The 20,800-nt window shown below is 43.8% G+C and overlaps 1 protein-coding gene across 1 annotated transcript; it reads right to left on the bottom strand.

Moving 5' to 3' along the window:
• Positions 1–15,392: 15,392 nt before the first annotated feature.
• On the bottom strand, positions 15,393–18,905 carry LOC145404385 (uncharacterized). The gene is given in 2 exon segments (XM_080275907.1): positions 15,393–18,157; positions 18,260–18,905. Coding segments are annotated over 2 exon segments (3,411 nt in total).
• Between the last annotated feature and the right edge of the window lie 1,895 nt (positions 18,906–20,800).

The following is a 20,800-nucleotide window of genomic DNA, read 5'->3' as shown; positions in this document are numbered from 1 at the left end:
AATATAGACGCAGAAAGCTTAATGAAGAATTACATCATCATCATCACTATCATCACCACTTCTATCTACTATAGTTCATTTATTTTATCTTGGTAAAATAGAGCCACCTGAATACTGAGCCTTGATTGGGTTATTTGAGACAGGCAGTGACAGTAATTGTTCCAAGTATAACGAAATAAAACAGAGAGGAGCCGTAGCATTGCATTTCTTACCATAAAATCAATTAATTATTTGCAAAAGGGGGTGGGACATTCATTTTAGGTTATTCTTGCTTTAATTTTACTGACGACGAAAAATAAAAAGTGAAAGTGTTAAATATACGGTAGCTGTAGTTAACTCCTCCATTGAAAAGCATTCTCCTTAGCTAAACAAAATCGTCTGGAGATAGCATGTATAAGATTGAATTATATCATCGCAGGGAAGGCGTTAAGCTGTAATACGTGATGGGGGAAACCGGATATGTGTGAAGGAAAGCACAAAATTGGTGAGCTATCAGTGGAGTGGCCAGGAAATGTAACAGAAAGGGAAATGTGAGAGGGGACGAGATATGAGAGGAAAAGTAATTATTGTGCTCCAATCGGATTGAGTCGGTGAAGGTTTATATCCAAGGGGTGGTTGGGGTTTATTGCTCACGTAAGGCCACTTAGGGATGAGTGAGGTTGGTCACTCTCATCTTAAATGTCAGGACCAACTGCCTAGCCCCGGGCTCCTACGCTCCTCATGGGACAAAGTAGGATTGGATAATGGATGGATGGATGGAAGAAAAAAAAACAATATATCCCCTTTTACGCTACAGATCTATCTTTGCTTCTCGATCTTGATTCCTCTTGCATAAATATACGTTTTCTGTCATTCATCTATATTGTAATTCACTCTGCTGTTTTTATATACCTATTCCTCCAAAATCCCCTCTTAAGTAATTTGTCTCCCCACCCCTTTTTTTTTTAATATAATCATCTCTCCACCTTCCTGATCAGTCTTCATTTCTATCCATTCCTCATATTCTCCGTTCCTAACACCCCTCATTTTTACCTTCTGCCAGCCAGCCATAAGTTTTCCTTTTTTTTTTTTTTTTTTTTTTCCATTCTGGCTTTCTTTCCAGTCTTTCCTCTTCCTTTTATATATATATATATATATATATATATATATATATATATATATATATATATATATATATATATATATATATATATATATATATATATATATATATATATATATATATATATATATATATATATATATATATATATATATATATATATATATATATATATATATATATATATATATATATATATATATATATATATATATATATATATATATATATATATATATATATATATATATATATATATATATATATATATATATATATATATATATATATATATATATATATATATATATATATATATATATATATATATATATATATATATATATATATATATATATATATATAAGTGAGTTTTACGCCAGGTACCCCTTTTTTGGATTAGGGCTAAGGCGTTGCCCCTTGGTAGTGGACTTTGGTTTGGAGCGTGTTGCATTTTATGACCGGATGCCCTTCCTGATGTCTACCAATGACCGTTGGGTGGATTCGATCCTCCGACCCTTCGGTCAGAGCGGAGCGCTCTAACCCACTAAGCCACGGCTGCTACATATATATATATATATATATATATATATATATATATATATATATATATATATATATATATTTGTGCCCCTGTTGGTAGGCGTAATTTTAATTCGTTATTTATATTCCATATTCTCTCTCTCTCTCTCTCTCTCTCTCTCTCTCTCTCTCTCTCTCTCTCTCTCTCTCTCTCTCTATATATATATATATATATATATATATATATATAAATTCAATCTATCTATCTAGATAGATAGATAGATATGTATCCCATTAAGCCCAGTGTCCTCAGTATAGGACGGAACTGGGAATTTTCAAAAGTTAATAAAGTAAGGAACACCCGGGTTGCGACTATGAACCGATAAGCGGAAGGCGGTATGCTTAGTACCCTCCCAGTCCAGTGTCCCGCACAGGAACTCTGGGATCCAATAGGATAAATATATATATATATATATATATATATGTAAATATTGTGAAATGAATCACCGTGTACTGTGTTGGTGGATGCCGAGAGAGGCTTTGACTGGTGGAAGATTTTAAGTACCATGGTACGGTGATAGAAAAGAAAAGTAAATGAATCAAGGAAGTATGGAGTACCGTGGCTAAAGGAAGGAAAGTGGTTGGTGTTGTGGTCTTGAAGGGGAATATAGTTCTAGGTAGCCACCAAGACTCCATGAAGACTGCATAATTGTGTCATCGGCCACATTAATGTACAGGTGTGACACTTCTAGACACGAGTAATAATAATCAAGAAAGTGGGTACTGTATAAGACAATTAACGTTATGTATGTGGTCTGTGTCTATTGAATAGGATATGAAATACAGATTCGTGCAGCATGTGGTTTAAAGAAGCTAATGACCAAAGGGAAGGAGAGAGAGTGGTTAGATGGTATGGTCACACAGAGAATGGATATGAACAAGGTAATGAAAAGAACACAGCCGTATATGTGTGAATTTGATGGTAGAAGGAGGCGTGGTAGGCAAAGAGGATGATACCTGGATATGGTAAATGTGTGGGAAACTGATGTATGTAAACTGAGGAAGCAAAAGAACTGAGAGAGAATTCAAATGGATGGATGAAATATGTATGAAGACACACAAGGCAAGGGCTGGACCACTATTTATATTCAGTGGCTCCTATGACTTACTCTCAGCCGAATAAAAGCGTCTAGCTTTAGCTGGAACAGAATACAAGAGTCGTCCCAGTCATGAAAGCATTAATGGGACCAGTACTATAGCCGCTGTTGTAGACGGCCATAGTACTTCTCCTAGGTCTATCAACAGTAGTGTTCCTCAGGGCTCTGTCCTATCACCAACTCTCTTCCTTTTATTCATCAATGATCTTCTAAGCTGTACATCTAACCCTATCCACTCTTATGTTGATGACTCCACCCTTCACCTTTCCATTCGGTTCCCGCAACACCCATCTCAGCAGTTACTTCAGCAAACGAGGGATGAAGCTATGGCACACCTAATTTCTGACTTGGCTCGTATCTCTGACTGGGGTAAAAATAATCTGGTTGTTTTTAATGTATCAATGACTCAGTTTTTACACCTATCAACCCGACAAAATCTTCCACAGGTATACTCACTAATGTTTAATAATATTCAGCTTACTCCTGCATCATCCTTGAACATGCTTGGGGTTTCATTTACTCGGGATTTATCTTGGAAAGATCGTATTACATCTCTTGTAAAATCTGCTTCCAAGAGATTAGGTGTGCTAAGCCAACTCCGTTCCTTCTTTACCCCTGCACAATTGTTGACTCTCTACAGGGGTTTTATCCGCCCCTGTAGAGAGTCAACAATTTATCCGCCCCTGTAGAGAGCTGTATGTGGGGAGGCTCCCCACATACAGCTCTTCTCAATAGGGTGGAGTCAAAGGCTTTTCGTCTCATTAACTCTCCTCCTCTTACTGACTCCCTTCAACCTCTGTCTCTTCGTCACACTGTTGCATCTTTATCTCTTTTCTATCCCTACTTCAATGGTCACTGCTCCTCTGAACTGTCTGCATGCATTCCTCCACCTCTACGACAGGTGCATAGCACCCATCTAGCAGCAAACTCTCATCCCCTTTCTGTCCAACTCTCTCCAGTGCAAGAGTTAACCGTTACTCCCCGTCCTTCATTTAAGCAACAGGTCAACTCTGAAACTGTCTCCCTCTGTCTGTATTTTCTGCTTCCTATGATCTCCAGTCTTTCAAACGCAGTGTGTCCAGGCATCTCGAAATGATCGGATCTTGAATTCGCCTCTCTCTGGTATTTTGTTTTTCTCTTAGAAGGAACAACAATTGTAGGCTCACGGCCTTTGGTTCCTTCTTCCTAGCATTAAAAAAAAAAAGTATTAACACTATCAGTTTCCTATACTCACTGCCAGGTGAATAAAATCGTGTGGCGTTTGCTGGAATAAAATACAAGACAAGACGCGAACGTGAGAAGGTTCACCTGACAGTGAACTGAAGGAACTCCCTCCCACAGACACCTTGATCATCTGGCCTGTGAGGTAATGATCATTCACAACACTTGAATACTAAATGTAACATCTGCTTCCAAGAGATTAGGTGTGCTAAGCCGACTCCATTCCTTCTTTACCCCTGCACAATTGTTGACTGTCTACAGGGGTTTTATCTGCCCCTGTGTGGAGTACAACTCATGTGTGGGGAGGCTCCCCACATACAGCTCTTCTCAATAGGGTGGAGTCAAAGGCTTTTCGTCTCATTAACTCTCCTCCTCTTACTGACTCCCTTCAACCTCTGTTCGTCGCACTGTTGCATCTTCATCTCTTTTCTATCCCTACTACAATGGTCACTGCTCCTCTGAACTGTCTGCATGCATTCCTCCACCTCTACGATAGGCATATAGCACCCGTCTGGCAGCAAACTCTCATCCCTTTTCTGTCCAACTCTCTAATGCAAGAGTTAACCGTTACTCCCAGTCCTTCATTTAACCCCCCCCATCCCGACATTTTCTGGGCAGTGGTATGCCCCAGTCCCGACATTTTTGGGCCTTTTTTTTTTTTGGCTCAAACATCCGCTTTTGGTGAGAAACATCGAAAATTCATAGAGAAATCGCTCACCTGAGGTTTAAAATACTCGATCCAGGTAGGAGTACCTCCTTACCTTACAGGGTTTTCTATCAGGCTGGCTGCAATGAAAACGAGTTCTATGGGAGGATAACTATTCCAAACCACTCATAAACGGTATTTATTTATTTATTTGGTACGAATTTTTTTGTAGTTTATATTGGTTTTCAAACAGTAATATAGGCATTATAAGCATTGTTTCACTCACTAACTCATCACCATTCCTGACCTTTTTTTGCCACATTACCTGATCATCATTTCTGACTGTTTCTTCCTCTAATGCTATGTAAACTTTGTCCTCCACATTGTCATCGACTGGGGAATCACTCTGGCCCTGAATGTCTTTATTGGCCAGGTCACTGGTAACAGGTGAATTGCCGAGACAATGGCGTGCAGGGGGGGGGAGAGGTTATGCGGTGTAAGGCATTGTCCCTGCTTGGCATCTTGTACAGGAATAGAGGAAGGTGTCCCGTGTATACTTGCCAAAAATCACTCGCGAAAAATGAAAATTGTGAAAATTAGGGACCTTGCAATGTTGCCGCGTTAATTTAAGTCTCCGGGATATGAGTGCACATCATGTGAGGTGAATTCATCTCGGGACGGGGCGGGTTAAGCAACAGATCAACTGTGGAACTGTCTCCCTCTGTCTGTATATCCTGCTTCCTATGATCTCCAGTCTTTCAAACGCAGTGTGTCCAGGCATCTCGAAATGATCGGATCTTGAATTCGCCTCTCTCTGGTATTTTTTTTTTCTCTTGGAAGGAACAACAATTGCGGGCTCAAGGCCTTTGGTTCCTTAACACTATTAACACTATCAGTTTCCTATACTCACTGCCAGGTGAATAAAATCGTGTGGCGTTTGCTGGAATAAAACACAAGACAAGACACGAACGTGAGAAGGTACACCTGACAGTGAACTGAAGGAACTCCCTCCCACAGACACCTTGATCATCTGGCCTGTGAGGTAATGATCATTTACAATGCTTGAATAATGAATGTAAAATCTGCTTCCAAGAGATTAGGTGTGCTAAGCCGACTCCGTTCCTTCTTTACCCCTGCACAATTGTTGACTTTCTACAGGGGTTTTATCCGCCCCTGTGTGGAGTACAACTCTCATGTGTGGGGAGGCTCCCCACATACAGCTCTTCTCAATAGGGTGGAGTCAAAGGCTTTTCATCTCATTAACTCTCCTCCTCTTACTGACTCCCTTCAACCTCTGTTCGTCGCACTGTTGCATCTTCATCTCTTTTCTATCCCTACTTCAATGGTCACTGCTCCTCTGAACTGTCTGCATGCATTCCTCCACCTCTACGACGGGCGCATAGCACCCATCTGGCAGCAAACTCTCATCCCTTTTCTGTCCAACTCTCTAATGCAAGAGTTAACCGCTACTCCCAGTCCTTCATTTAAGCAACAGGTCAACTCTGGAACTGTCTCCCTATGTCTGTATTTCCTGCTTCTTATGATCTCCAGTCTTTCAAACGCAGTGTTTCCAGGCATCTCGAAATGATCGGATCTTGAATTCGTCTCTCTCTGCTATTTTGTTTTTCTCTTGGAAGGAACAACAATTGCGGGCTCACGGCCTTTGGTTCCCTCTTCCTAGCATTAAAAAAGAAAATTATTAACACTATCAGTTTCCTATACTCACTGCCAGGTGAATAAAATCGTGTGGCGTTTGCTGGAATAAAATACAAGACAAGACGCGAACGTGAGAAGGGACACCTGACAGTGAACTGAAGGAACTCCCTCCCACAGACACCTTGATCGTCTGGCCTATGAGGTAATGATCATTTACAACGCTTGAATAATGAGTCGCCATATTCACTGACCACTCGGTTGACAACTTATATTCTTTTATGTTTTCCTGTTCCTATCTTTGGATTCTCTCCACTTCATATATCAAGGAAAAATATGTTTACAAATACGGTGATGATACGATATTTCACTTCTTTAAACTCAAAACTTTTCTATTAGGCTATCTATTCCAATTTTTTTGGCCTGAACATTTTACTGGATTATTGCATCCACCAGGCTCTCACTGCTTCCCAGAAATTTCTCCATGAAGAGTTATCCCAATCCAGCTCCTCTCACTCTGGCCACGTTGGTGGAAAGAGGAAATGTGTATAAACTGAATGCACTTTCCCTCTCCCTGCCCAGTCAGTCTCTCCACACCACTGTCCACACTCTCACTCCCCGTTCACTCTCCTATCCCCCTCCACACAATGTCCATTTTTTTTCTCACACACTGCCTCCTTCTTGCCCTCTCCCCCACTCACACACATTTACTACTTTCCTGTTCTCTCTCTCTCTCTCTCTCTCTCTCTCTCTCTCTCGACTGGCGTGGCGATCAGACGTGTCTACTCGAGCTCCTGCCCACCTCCTTAAGTTGGTTTGCTGGGCAGTATAAGTAACAGGGTTCCTGAGCACAAATCAAAATGGCTGAGATGGACATACCAGAAATGGAACTAGTGTTGAAAGCAAGAGTGGAAGAAAAACTGAACTTGCTTTCACAGACCAGAAAAAAGGATTTGACCAAAACGGCAAAGGACGTGATCGAAACCCTGATACCCGAAATGACCAAACTGATAACTGTAGCAGTGTCCAAAGCAGTGACAGCAGCAATGGAACGAATGATGGAAGCACTGTTTTTGTTTTAATTAATTTATTACGCCAAAGGCGTCAGTCCAATGTACAATTCATCGACAAATTGACGTTAATAACATCAGAATCAATTAGTCAATAGTAGTAATAAAAAAAAAGTTAACAGTAACACATTAGAGGATTATGGCAAAGATATGAATTTACAGTAAATAATGTGAGGCAGGACCAACCAGCATGGCAGCATCCTCAGCACCCACCAAAACGTGGGTATCGAGCAAGAAGGTCATCTAAGTTGTCGCCCAACAGCAGATACCGGCAGATATCCACCAGTGGGCGTCCCCAGGGCAGCAAACCTTCGACTTGAGGGCAGTGCAGACAGTAGTGTTCCAGCGTATTACTGTTGGGGGCGTGACACACGAGGCAAGAGGTGAAGTGGGGGTGCATCCTCCAATGCTGCAACTTGCCACACTGGCCTGTAGCCGAGGCGTAACCTGGCAGCCACCAAGTTATGCCTCCTCACCCTGAGTCCCTGACAAGAGTACTTGTAGCAGTGGTGGCAGAACGCGTCATAATGTTGGATGGAGATGCTGTTGGCTTTCTGACGGTCTCTGTGATGGCCGATGGAATTGAAGGTATGAGCACGGACTCTGGATAGGTAGCAGGAGAGTGAGGGTGAAGGACCAGCACCACAGGGAGGTAGTCTACAGGCAGCTTTTGCTAAGTTATCAACACTTTCACTGTGAATAATGCCTGTATGGGAGGGAATCCACAAAAACTTTACTGTCAGTGCACGTTCAAGGACTAGGGCCAAAAAGGACAATATTCTATGCAGAACAATGTCTTTCGGTTTAGGGGAGGAAAGAGCCTGAAGGGCAGACTTAGAGTCACAAATCACCAAACCATTAAGACCACATTGACAGAGGAGACTGACTGCATCCAGTATGCCACACAACTCACAGTAAGTGGAACTGGCGGGGGCTGGGAGTCTGCGACCCACCCATCCCCCTGGTGGCGGAGCGACATCAGGGGAGAAGACAGCACACCCTGCCGAAACATCTGGCACAGGGACCCATCTGTGTAGAAGTGGTTCAGTGTGGGCTCCGAGGACGATGCCATAGCAATGGCCTCAAGCACCAGCTGTCTTTGTAGAGCAGGCAGAGCCGTCCTGGAGGTGGTGGTGTAGTGAACCGACGGGGCGGGAATCATCCACAATGGGGGACAGAGAAACACTTCAGCCTCTGGAATGTCGATGTTTAGCCTCTGAATGAGAGAAGAGACAGCCTTAATGAGGACACGGCCACCAGCCCGAAGGGGAGGTGCACGTGGGCGGGGCTGCAAGGCATTTCTAATTATAATGGACTAGTGGGGGACAACTTCAGGGTAATGGAGACATTTAAGAGTGACACGTGTAACTGTTGAATAAATTCTGTCGATAATGGATGGCAAATTCAGTTCAGTTTGCATATTGACAATCCTTGTAGACATTGGACAGCCCAAAATTACCCTCATTACTTTATTTAGAAACATCTCAAGGGGTTGCAGGGATGACAGGGGAAGCTCAATTAAGGCAGGAGAGAGGTAATCTATAACAGAACGGATGAAGGTAATATAAATGGTTCTAAACACAGGGATGGAGATTCCAGTAGTGTTGTTGACGAGCCACTTGAGGGGAGAGAGGCACTTTTGTAGCCTATGCAAAAGATCCTGAACGATGGCATGAGTGCAATGTGCCCGAGTGGGGCGGGGGATGGAGACCGGTGCACCCAGGTAGAGGTACTGTCTGCAAAGAGGCACGATGCAGTCACCGATGGTGAACACTGGAAGCAGCCTCGGGTTCCGGAGCTTAAAGATTCTGCTTTTTTCTGTTGACATAATCAAACCACAGTCAGAGGCAGACGTAGAAAAGGAGGTGAGTAACTGCTGGAGATTGTGTGGGAATGTAGAGTGTATACATATGTTGTCAGCATAGCAGGTGATGGTGTTACCAGGGATGTCAGGTAACCTTGAGAGTAGTCGGTGCATTAAAACACTGAATAAGAAGGGACTAAGAACACCACCCTGAGGAGTTCCTAAATTGAAGGCTTTTGTAGAGCTGTATGTACCCTTGAAAAAGACCTGGGAGGCCCTGTTGGTGAGATATCCTCATACCCATTTCAATAGTCGTCCTCTGATGCCGAAGTCCACCAACTGATCGAGGATAATGTACCTATTGTAACATCAAAGGCACTCTTCAGATCAATGAAGGCAACCACACTGTTCGGGGAGAGGTGGGAGTATAATTCTAGGAGGCAGTAGTGTTTGCAGCGCTGTGAGAGGAAGCCAACGAGTCTGTGAGACAACACAGATTCTAGCCTGAACATGAGACGAGTGAGCAATATCCACTCCATCACCATGCTGAAACAAGAGGTTAGGGAAACTGGCCTAAACTCGTCTGTGCCAGGCTTGGGGTTGGGTACAATGGTGCTGCAGGTCCAAGCTGTAGGCATGTGACCAAGTTTGTAGCAAAGGTTGAACAGGTGAAGTAAAGGGTCACTTGGTACTCTCTGAAGCTGTTGGAGAACAGAGTACGTTATCCCGTCATCCCCTGGAGCAGTCGACTTACCCCGAGCAAGAGCCGGTCGCAGTTCATCCTCTGTGATGGGTGTGGTGTCCTCGACATCCTCCTCAAGCAGCGCCTTCATCAACCATAGTGCGCAAAGACCTGCACCTGCTGACAGTGCCACTTGAACATGCCCGGGGAGACTGTCTATTTGAGACCGTCTGGCCCACTCATCAATTAAGCTTTTGGCATACACACCAGGGCTATGGTGGAGGGCAATGGTGGGCTTCCTTCTTGTTACAGTTAGTATCATCTGCCACATGGTCCTCACACTTGTTTGCTGGTTGATTCTGTCTGTGAAATATTGCCAAGACTCGGTCCTCACACAGCCCTGTATTTGTACTAGTTCATTCCTCAAGGCTTGGTATCGGTGAAAATGGTCAGCAGTAGGGTCCACTTGAGAGAGAAGGCCAGCCCCCAGTTTGGTCCTCTCGGCTTGCCGAATGTGGCGGTCGAGAGTCCATGAATACACACCCTCTCTGCATTGCATGTGTGTCCTGGAAACATATCTAGTATAGAAATCATGTGTTGCAGAAACTAAAGAGGAGTACAATGCCTCAGGTGACACCAGATCAAAAGTAGGGAAAAGGGTGGTCATGTAGGCAATGTAGTTAGGACAATACTTAGGAGGAATAGCAATGCAGACACGTGGACGAGTGGGGGGTGTCTGTTAGGGAGTAAGTACTGGAAGCTGACAGCCACATGATCAGAGAAGAAAGCCGGGATGGAGTTACTCCTGACGTGGGCTGCAACCAGGCAGGTTGTGACGATGTGGTCCAGCATCCCTCCGTGAGAGTGAGTAGCCCCTCCCGTGGTCCAGTGAGTAAGATGGTTGTGTTGAATGTATTGTAGAAGGTGGAGCCCATTTCGGTTCATTGTAGACAGGTCTCCCAGGTCTGGATGATGAGCGTTGAAATCCCCCACGTAGAGAATACCTTGGTCTGTTGGAGGAGGAGGGACATCCACATCTAACTTTCCAGGGGCACAGTATACGTCGCATACCTGGATGCTGCCGCTGCCCACATTTGCCTCAAACAGCTGGTAGGTGGTGTTTGTATCATCGGAGTTGCGAAGAAATCGGTGCTACAAGGAAGAGTGAATGTAAGTAATGAGACCATTTCTTACATGATTAACATAAGAAACATATCCTTTTAGCGTGGGGGAGTCACGGTCTTGAAGGGGGCCAACAAAAGCTTCTTGAATGAGGACCACTACAGGATGATGACTGTACTGTACACATATGACTGAAGGGAAGCAAGTTTGTCAAATGCCGTGATACCACAAGCATTCCATGACAGGATGTGTAATTGCTTGGCCATATCATTGAATGGGATGTTTCCTTGAAGTGCGTGAACTGGGTGTGGACGAACCTGCCAAACGAACTGGTTTATGAAAAGAAGGTGCTTGGTCACTTACTTCATCACAGCATGAGGTGAAAATGTCCAATTTCTCTGTGAGTGACGTGACTGAGTCGATCATGGCTTGCTGTGTCTCCACGAGGGTGTTGAGGGTGGCCTCAGTGTTGGCCTGGCTGGCAGCCAAGCTAGCCATGCGGGCCTCAATGTTGTCAAGCCGCGATTCAAGGGAGTCACACCTGGTTATAAGTATGTCTACAGCAGTGCGAAGGGCTAAGACCCGTGGAGGAGATGCAGGAGTAGGTGACGATGAGACGGTGATGCGTGGCTGAGGTGGTAGCGGCAGTGGTGAGGTGCACAACAATGTAGAAGTGGCCTTACATCTAGCACAACCATGCCAGACACTCACTCTCGGCTGCTGGCAACAAGGGCACCTCCAGTGTTTAGTGACCTCAGGTGGTGTTGGGGGCCTTGAGGTGTGGGCCTCTGCATCCATGGGTGGGGGTTGTGGGGCAAGGTGTGGGCATGTGTGGGAGTCATGACCCCCAGAACAAAATGGACACCTTTCCGGGGCTGAGCAGTAGTGGGATATGTGTCCAATACCCCAGCACTTGTAACACGATGGCTTGTCATTATCCAGCTGACGTACCTCACAGGACGGAAGACACGGCAGGAAACTAAAAGCAAAAGATGACGGTCATGGGTCCTGGAGAGTCCAAACCACTTCTATCCTGTTAATGAGCTTACCGCCTTGAAAGAAGCGACGTGCAGAGTAAACACCATCCATTTCCTTACTGAGGGAAGGGTCAACACAAACAGGGTTATGAGTAACATGGTAGGTCAGCAGTTTGCGAGGCCTGTCAGGAGAGTCTTGCTGGGTAAGTTTAAGAGCAAGAAAATCACCATGCTCTGCACCGTGCACAATGTCCAAATGCTTCCTAGAGAAGTATACAAAACGAGAAGTCACTGCTGACATCTTTACCTCAGCCAGGGTGCACTCAAGGTGATATGCACGATTCACTTCCGCCAGCCATCGCAACTTGACATCAACCAATGGGTTGCCCTCAAACATGAGTTTGATGTACTCATTCCGGGATGCAAAGGCTGGAAAGGAGGGAGGAGGGTGTGGAGGCAGCGACCTGGGAGGGGGTGTGGTGTCACGGTAATCACTGCACTCAAAGTCCATACCTCCGCCTTGAGACTTTAAAGATAGGCGATAAATGCTCCCCACTACTGTTGAGAAAGTCATCCATGGGTAGCTTGGAGGAGGAAGCAGCCTTAGGGACACAGCCGGGAGGTGGTATAGAGGGCGGGTCGGGAAGAACGGGAGTGGTTGACGGCCCCTTTGCGGTTGAATGAGGCAAACGGGGCCAGTGGTTGTTGGCTGTGTCATCATCCTCGTCATCACTCAGCACAAGGTCCTCCTCCAAAACATAAGGGGAGGCTGGGCCCGAGTATTCCATAGTGCCTTGTACCCGTCACCAGTACCAGAAGCAAAGGGCAAGGCAAGGCAAGGCAAGACCAGGTTTGTGGGAGAGGTGGTCGGGGCCGTCCATTCACCACCGTGGCTTGACCCGAACTGAATGATGGAAGCAGTTGAAAGCAAAACAGTGGATAGCTTCCAGGTTCAGTGGCAAGCTTTACTAATGAAGTATGAATGTGACAAGTTAGAGCAGTATCAAAGAAGCGATAACTTATGCATTCATGGATTAGAGAAAGAATCAGAAGAAACAGAGGAAACACTAGAGGAGAAGGTGGTCGAGCTTGCTTCGAACATTGAGTTCACTTACAACCTGGAGAAGTCTCAGTGATTCATCGCCTGGGGAAGCCCCGAGATCGTGCTCGACCTGTGATCATTCGGTTTAGCAGTAGGAAGAAGAGGAATGAAATTTTCAGAAAAAAAGGTGAGCTGAAGAATAAAAACATCAATATATTTATTAATGAGGACTTGACACAACTTAGAGCAGCGATGATGAAGATAGTGAAGGATCAAGTGGGAGTGAAAAATGTTACTTCAAGAAATGGGAAGATCGTGGCCTGGCTAACCGAGGATCCAAACCGTGCCATTGAGATAAACACCCCAGACGACCTGAGTAAGGTGGGGATCGTGACCCCAGATTGGAAGTGACTGAAGATGGATCAACTTGTGGGGGACACTGTAGCATAGGGTAAGTGCGGAGCACACAATGATATACCAAGAGTAAATATACTCAGAAGCAAAGAAGAGAAAAATAGTGGAAATAAAACCGAAATAACATATCAAAGTATCAATATAGAATCAATTAATGTGTGTGGTCTTAAAAGTAAATTAAATACACCAGAATTCATTGATTTGTGTAGGAGTCATGAAATTATATATTTCAGTGAAATTAAATGCGATGTATTTGATAAGCTTGGATTTACAGTAATTTATCATGTTAGACGAAACCTCAGTGTGTATAAGTCTGGCGGAATTATGATTGCTGTAAAAACTATGATGAAGCCCATATGGAAGCCAATCCAGAGTAGTTCAGAGGCTTTTATATCCTTGTTGTTGGATAAGTCATGCTTAAGATTAAAGAAACATGTCCTAGTAATTTCTCTGTACATGCCTCCAAACAATTCTAGATATTCAAGTGTTGAACTGTTTGAAGAGCTTGATCATTTTTTACTGGAGTATAATGATGATGACTATTACCATATTATATGTGGCGATTTTAATGCGCGCACGGATACTACTACTGACATTGTCCCATTAAATCAATATGGTCTAGGGGATGATGATGATAATATGAGGAAATTGATAGATGTCAGTGAGAGTATGGTGCAGCTTGGTTTTCCAATAGAGGTATTCTAGAGATATGACAGGCGTTAATGCGTATGGTAAGAAATTATTAGAAATACGTAGAAATAATATGTTGTGTATATTTAATGGAAGAGTAGGAGAGGATTGCATGATTAGTAAAGAAACTACAGTCTTTGATACAGTTATTGACTATGTTAATGGATCACCATTCCTCTTACCTCACATGCAAAATTTCAAGATTTTGGATTTTGACCCCCTTTTTCAGATGTGCATTGTGGTATATCTTTTGGTATTAGGAATATAACAAAGGTGAGTATGCATTTGTGTGAGGATAGGGAAAGTACGGGATGTATTAAAAATAGTAAGGGGACATCTAAGGGAAACAATAAACCAGGAAAGTGGCATAAACGTAGAGCTACTGATTATGTTAACGGTATAAACCATGATTTTGTGGCTCAGGTACTCGAAAATGCTAATTTTAAGTCTGTTTCGGATGAAAATGATGATTTAAGGAAAATTCATATTGAACCAGCTTTGAAAATTTTTTCATAGAAGGGTAAGGCATTTATAATGAAAAGTAATAATAGTACGAAAATTTTTTCATAGAAGGGTAAGGCATTTATAATGAAAAGTAATAATAGTACTATGTCTGTGTGGCAGTAATAAAACGAAGCGTTGCTCTTTTTCCTTTAACTGACGGCAGAGAAAACAAACTGGAATAACACAGAATATAGTGTAGGCTCAGAGTCCCTGCAGTCTAACTAGCTCGGTGGCCTTCTCTCCACTGACACACTCTTTCACCACTCACCACCCTCACGCCAGCTAACCTCTGTCTGCCTTTACTACCGCCACCTGCCGTTTTGCTTCCCTAAACCATGACCCCGCCCCCACCTGTTTAACTCCCTAACAGGCAGTGCTAAAGCCAAACTACTGACTCGTGAGACTCATAAATAATACGTAATATACATTACTCATACAACATAAATTGTGCATTGTACATTACACATTACATTCCCCCTTGATTTCAAATCACACATTGAATATTATGCATAATACATTTTGGTATATACATTATCTGATAAACTAATCACATACATTACACATTACACTTATTACATTATAAAATATACATTATATATTACATTTCCCTGAAGCCTCCTAACCACACAGGTCACATAATCGAGGTCTTCTAATCCTCGAAGAATGCCTGAACAGCTCACGTTCAGGCCCATTAACAGTTTCATCATGATCAGCTTCCACCACTTCATCAACTCTGGCAGGAAGCTGAATAATAAGTGCCTCGTCGTCAGTGTCTTCGGTGAAAGACTAGGCTCGAGTCCCCTGTGAGCTGCAACGATGGAGATCTCTGAAATGGCGAGGTACCCCATCTACTTCGACAGCTTGGTTGGACACTACTCTCGTAACTGTACCCCTTTTGTGTCTTTCCTCACACCGAGTATTAGGCGACTTTACCCAGACTTCTTCCCCAACCTGGTACAGGCCATCCACTTCTGGTTCATCCTCCCCGTGTGGGTCCACTTCACGAACCCTGACTGAGTACCTATACAGCATGTTGGCCGGAGCAGTCGACGATTTGCAGTCATCCTGAGGCATCACATTGTACAAGTACACTGCTTCTGCTATGGAACAGCTCTTCCTTGCAGTAATGACCTTTATAGTACGATGGCACCTTTCGACTATACCATTTCCAGAAGGAACATATGCACATCTAAAGCGGAGGCGCACACACCATCGCACTGCGAAGTCCACGAACAACCTGCTTCGAAAGGCTGTATCATTGTCTGTTAACAGTTCTTCTGGAGCCCCACGCTCACAGAACACTGCCTCCAACTGCTCAATAATGCTTGCACTGGTCTAAAGCCTCAGCCGACACCAAATAGCAAACCGTGACGGTCCACAGTCAATAAGAGTCAGATACGACTGGCCACCATAGTGAGTAATATCCATGCCGACTCTCTGCCAAACTCTCTCAACGCCCAGGCTTCCCTTTTTCCACTTCACAGGTGCTGGGTCAATGGACTGGCATACTTCACAGTTGGTGACAACAGTTTGCACCTACTGCCTGGTGACTGCTGGGCTGGCTCGCCTTTCAAAATAAAGTGTTCATCTCACTCCTGCGTGACCAGCAGAATGATGTATCTTTGCAATCTCATCACCAGTTATGCCAGTGCCTGCTGCACACACAGGTCGTACAGCTGCAGGACAGGCAGCGGAAACCTTCAGCCAATGCTGTGGCACACGTGTCAGGCTATCAGCTTTATTGCTAGTGGAAGGAACAAGAGTGACTGTCAGCTGAAGACTGCACTCCTCTATCAACGACAGCACTATCCCTACTCTCCTTCGGATTAGCATCTCACTGGCTGCCTTGGTCTTGAGCCTGCTTCTTCCCGACAGACCATCTGAAATCCAGCTATGATTTGTTGAGGAATCAGTCAACAGCTCCACTTTCCTGATCTTCCAAGCCAAAGCAAGGTTCAGACTTTTTATGACGGCATCCAGTTCAGCCATGTTGATGTGACATGCAACATCCTTGCGCAGACAGCTGGCGACCTCAATGATGCGTCCATCAATCTCAATTGCAACACCGAGTGCCAAAGAACTTGCGTCTACCCAAACCCTGGCCTCATCACCTTTGACGTCCCATCGTCCTCGCACGGGGTCATTCCCTCTGACTTCCTCCACAGTTTCTTCCAGTAAACCTCTTACCTCTCCACCAGTGATATCTTCATCCCAGCTCTCTGTAACGTGATTCGTTCTCCTCTTAATGAAGGACGTTGCTACCCACAGCCATCCACACCCAAGGTAATGGCCCACCAGTTTGCCACAGTAAGAGAATACTGACTGCTGCGTCAGCACACTCGGCACACCACTCACCTCATTATCCCTTCTCCAAACGAGATGTCCTTGTTCCCCCCAGACTCTCAGGCCCAACACCCATCCTCCATCAGCAACTCGTTCGTGTGTCTTACTCAACAGCCCGAAGTTCCTTAGATGTTCTTCCACGTGACTGGCCTTGACAACATCCTCATTCAAAAAGATATCGTCAATGTAAGCTGACGTCCCCCTTTTCACATTTGGATCTCGCGAAAGTACACAGTTCAAAATTGCTTTCATTACCAGTGGTGCAATGTTTAAGCCAAAACCTAAACAAGTCAAGCAATATCTCTGACCCTCAATAATCACAGTCTGGTATGGCCATAGAGATTCATGGATCTTGACTTGCAAGTATGCCTTTGTCAAGTCTATCACCGACACATTTTTCCCTTGTCTGCGCCACTCCCGCATTCTGTCTGCACATACATCTGAGTTTGCTGTGAATGCATCGATGTGCGAGTTTAGCTCTCTAAAGTCCATTACGGGCCGTACTTTCCGTTTATTCTGTTGCACCACCGCCATTAATGGAATCAATCCCTTGGGAGGTCCATATTTTTCTTCATCATATGGAAGCAGCCAGCCATCTCTAATCCATTGCGTTAACTCGTCTTCATACAAACCTCTCACTTCACGTGGCACTGAGTATGCCTCCACCTGATTCTGTAGAGTACCTGGCTTCTTGCCCCCCATCCACTTCCAAGCTGCTGTCCAAGAGTTAGTCTCAGGGTCGTAAGTTGCGCTGAAATCATGCTCGTTGACTCCCACCACAATGTTGGCAGCCGCGCAGACTGACGACTCTTTTAATCTGAAGCTCACACCACCCTCTGCATCAACTGCAACCCCTCCAAGCGCTCTGATACCGTCCATTCCAAGTATAAACATGAAACCAAGGGGCATTAAAGTAGTCACATTCACACCAATGTCGGTTGAAGTTCCATTGCTAAGCTGGAGATGAACGACGCCTGTTCCTTGACACTGCCACTCCTCACCACTCACAGTGACCAAACTAACAGCCCCCTTCCTCCATGCCTTGCAACACAAGACGTGGGCAATGCTCCGTGAACAACCGGTGTCCACCAGCACACAGTGCTGAACTCCATCCACTCTTAATACAGCACTTGGCAGCACCTCACTCACTGGCCTTTTTGAGAGGAGGCTGGCACTGACGCCCCCTCTCCACGGTCGTTTCCCGGACACTTTGAAGTGATGTGGCTGAAACCATCACACTGGTAGCATCGAAACACGGTGCCGAGAGCGACCTCCAACACCCCTCGTTGCTCCTCCACTCCCTGTGTTACCTTGGTGGCGAGCTAAACAGTCCCTTGCAAGATGATTTGGACTGCTGCACACATAACATCTTCTACTGGTAGCAGCTGCACAAGACTCATCACCAGTCCTCGCTGAGGCGCCGAGGCACATTTCTGATGTTTCAAGGGGGCTGTCATCCCTGATGACCGCCCTTGCCCTCGCAAGAATCTGGTCCAGGTTGAGATCTTCCATACGCGACCCTGCCCTCAGCAACTGACGAATACTCTCTGCCAGCCCAGCCACGAAAGCACAGGTGAGCGCCTTATCAGTCAACCCACCAAACAGGGATGCCAGGCGCTGCAGTTCTGCCAAGAACACATCTGGCGACTCGCCACTCCGTAACTTCCTGCTGATGAACTGTTCATAAGCCTCGTATGGATCCACAGCAAATGCAGCCACTAACGTCTTCTTCACCTTCTCGGTTGTCTTCTTGTCTGTCTCTGACAGCTGCAGGTACACAGCGAAGGCAACCCCGGTAAGGCAGAGAGGGATCACGCTTGCCACATCTGTGACATCTCGTAGTTTACACACGAGTTCCAGTTTTTCGAGCCACTCCACCACAGACTGTGTACCGCTGCTGTCAAACTCCGGAATCAACTTTAGGTCGAAGTAACCTTTAGGAACCTTTCCTTCCATACTGCCTAGATAGCTTGTGGCAGTAATAAAACGAAGCGTTGCTCTTTTTCCTTTAATTGACGGCAGAGAAAACAAACTGGAGTAACACAGAATATAGTGTAGGCTCAGAGTCCCTGCAGTCTAACTAGCTCGGTGGCCTTCTCTCCACTGACACACTGTCTCACCACTTACCACCCTCACGCCAGCTAACCTCTGTCTGCCTTTACTACCGCCACCTGCCGTTTTGCTTCCCTAAACCATGACCCCGCCCCCACCTGTTTAACTCCCTAACAGGCAGTGCTAATGCCAAACTACTGACTCGTGAGACTCATAAATAATACGTAATATACATTACTCATACAACATAAATTGTGCATTGTACATTACACATTACAGTCTGGTTAAGATAAACAGTGTTATTTAAGCAGGAAAGAGTATCATATGGCACAACATAATAATAATATAGAAAAAACTCTGAATAGTTATAATGACATGATAACAAAAAGTAAAAAATATAGGCAAGAACTGAAACGAATAAAAGGGAAAGAAAAGTGTAATTTATCTGTAAAGTTACGGAATGCTAAGACCAAAGATCCTAGATTATATTGGCAGAGATTACAGGAAACAGAAAAAATCTGATATACCCATACTAATTTCAGAATTTATGAATCAGTTTAAGAGACTAGCACAAGAGGGTAACTCCGAAGATTCTCTTAGCAGTATCGACATTGATATTGATACTGAAGACGACAGTGTGTTAAATAAAGAGGTTACAGAGGATGAGATGTACAAGTGTATACTGAAGCTTAAGAAGAACAAGGCTGCTGGTATTGATAATATTATCAATGAATATATAAAAAATACTAAACATCTATTATGCCCCTTATATGTAAAACTTTTTAATAAGGTTCTAGAGACAGGAAATATCCCAGAGGAATGGCTGATAAGAATAATTTTTCCTATTTATAAGAACGTAGGAGAAGTAAATTATGTAAATAATTATAGAGGTATAACTCTACTAAGTTGGTTAGGAAAACTGTTTACAACAATACTCAATGTACGGTTAACCAAATTTTGTGATGATAATTCTGTCATTAAGGAAATGCAAGCAGGATTTAGGGAGGGATATTCTACTGCTGATCATGTCTTTGTATTAAAAAAATTAATTGATCTGTTTCAGTACAAGAGGAAAAAATTGTATTGCCTGTATGTTGATTACAGAAAAGTTTTCGACCTTGTGTGGAGAGATGGCCTCTGGTATAAACTACTGAAGATTAATTAATTCCTATTGATGGTAAAATTATTAGAGTAGTAAGGAATATTTACAGCAATATAAAATCTTGTGTTTCAGTTAATCAAGAGGCCTCTGACTATTTTGTAAGTTATACTGGTGTCAGACAGGGAGAAAATCTGTCACCACTTCTTTTCTCTTTGTATGTGAACGATATTGAAGAATACCTGTTAGAACATAGCTATAATTACAGTTAATATTGATGACGAATTGGTGGATAATATCCTTAAAGTTCTCGTCTTGATGTATGCAGATGATACTATTATATTAGGTGAGAGTGAAGTAGGTATTTGCAATGCACTTAAAGCTATGGAAATGTATTGTGACACATGGAAGTTAGATATCAATTGTAAGAAGACAAAGATTACAATATTTAGCAAGACAAAATGTGGAACAAAGGATTATAACTTTCAATTTAAAGGAGAAAAGATTGAAATTGTTGAGGAATATAAATATTGGGTGTTATCATGAACTATAATGGAAGTTTTAAAACATGCCAGGAACAACTGGTGCAGCAGGGTAGGAGAGCAATGTACAGTTTGATTGCAAAGTGTCGTAAATTTGATTTGCCTATTGACTTGCAACTAGAGTTGTTTGATTCGATGGTATTACCGATCATTACATA

Source organism: Coenobita brevimanus, chromosome 63, assembly GCF_032717465.1.
Source record: "Coenobita brevimanus isolate Jiangsu-jjx chromosome 63, ASM3271746v2, whole genome shotgun sequence".
NCBI lineage: Eukaryota > Metazoa > Arthropoda > Malacostraca > Decapoda > Coenobitidae > Coenobita > Coenobita brevimanus.
The sequence above is the reverse complement of the archived record's forward strand: the minus strand, read 5'-3'. Positions and strand labels throughout refer to the sequence as shown.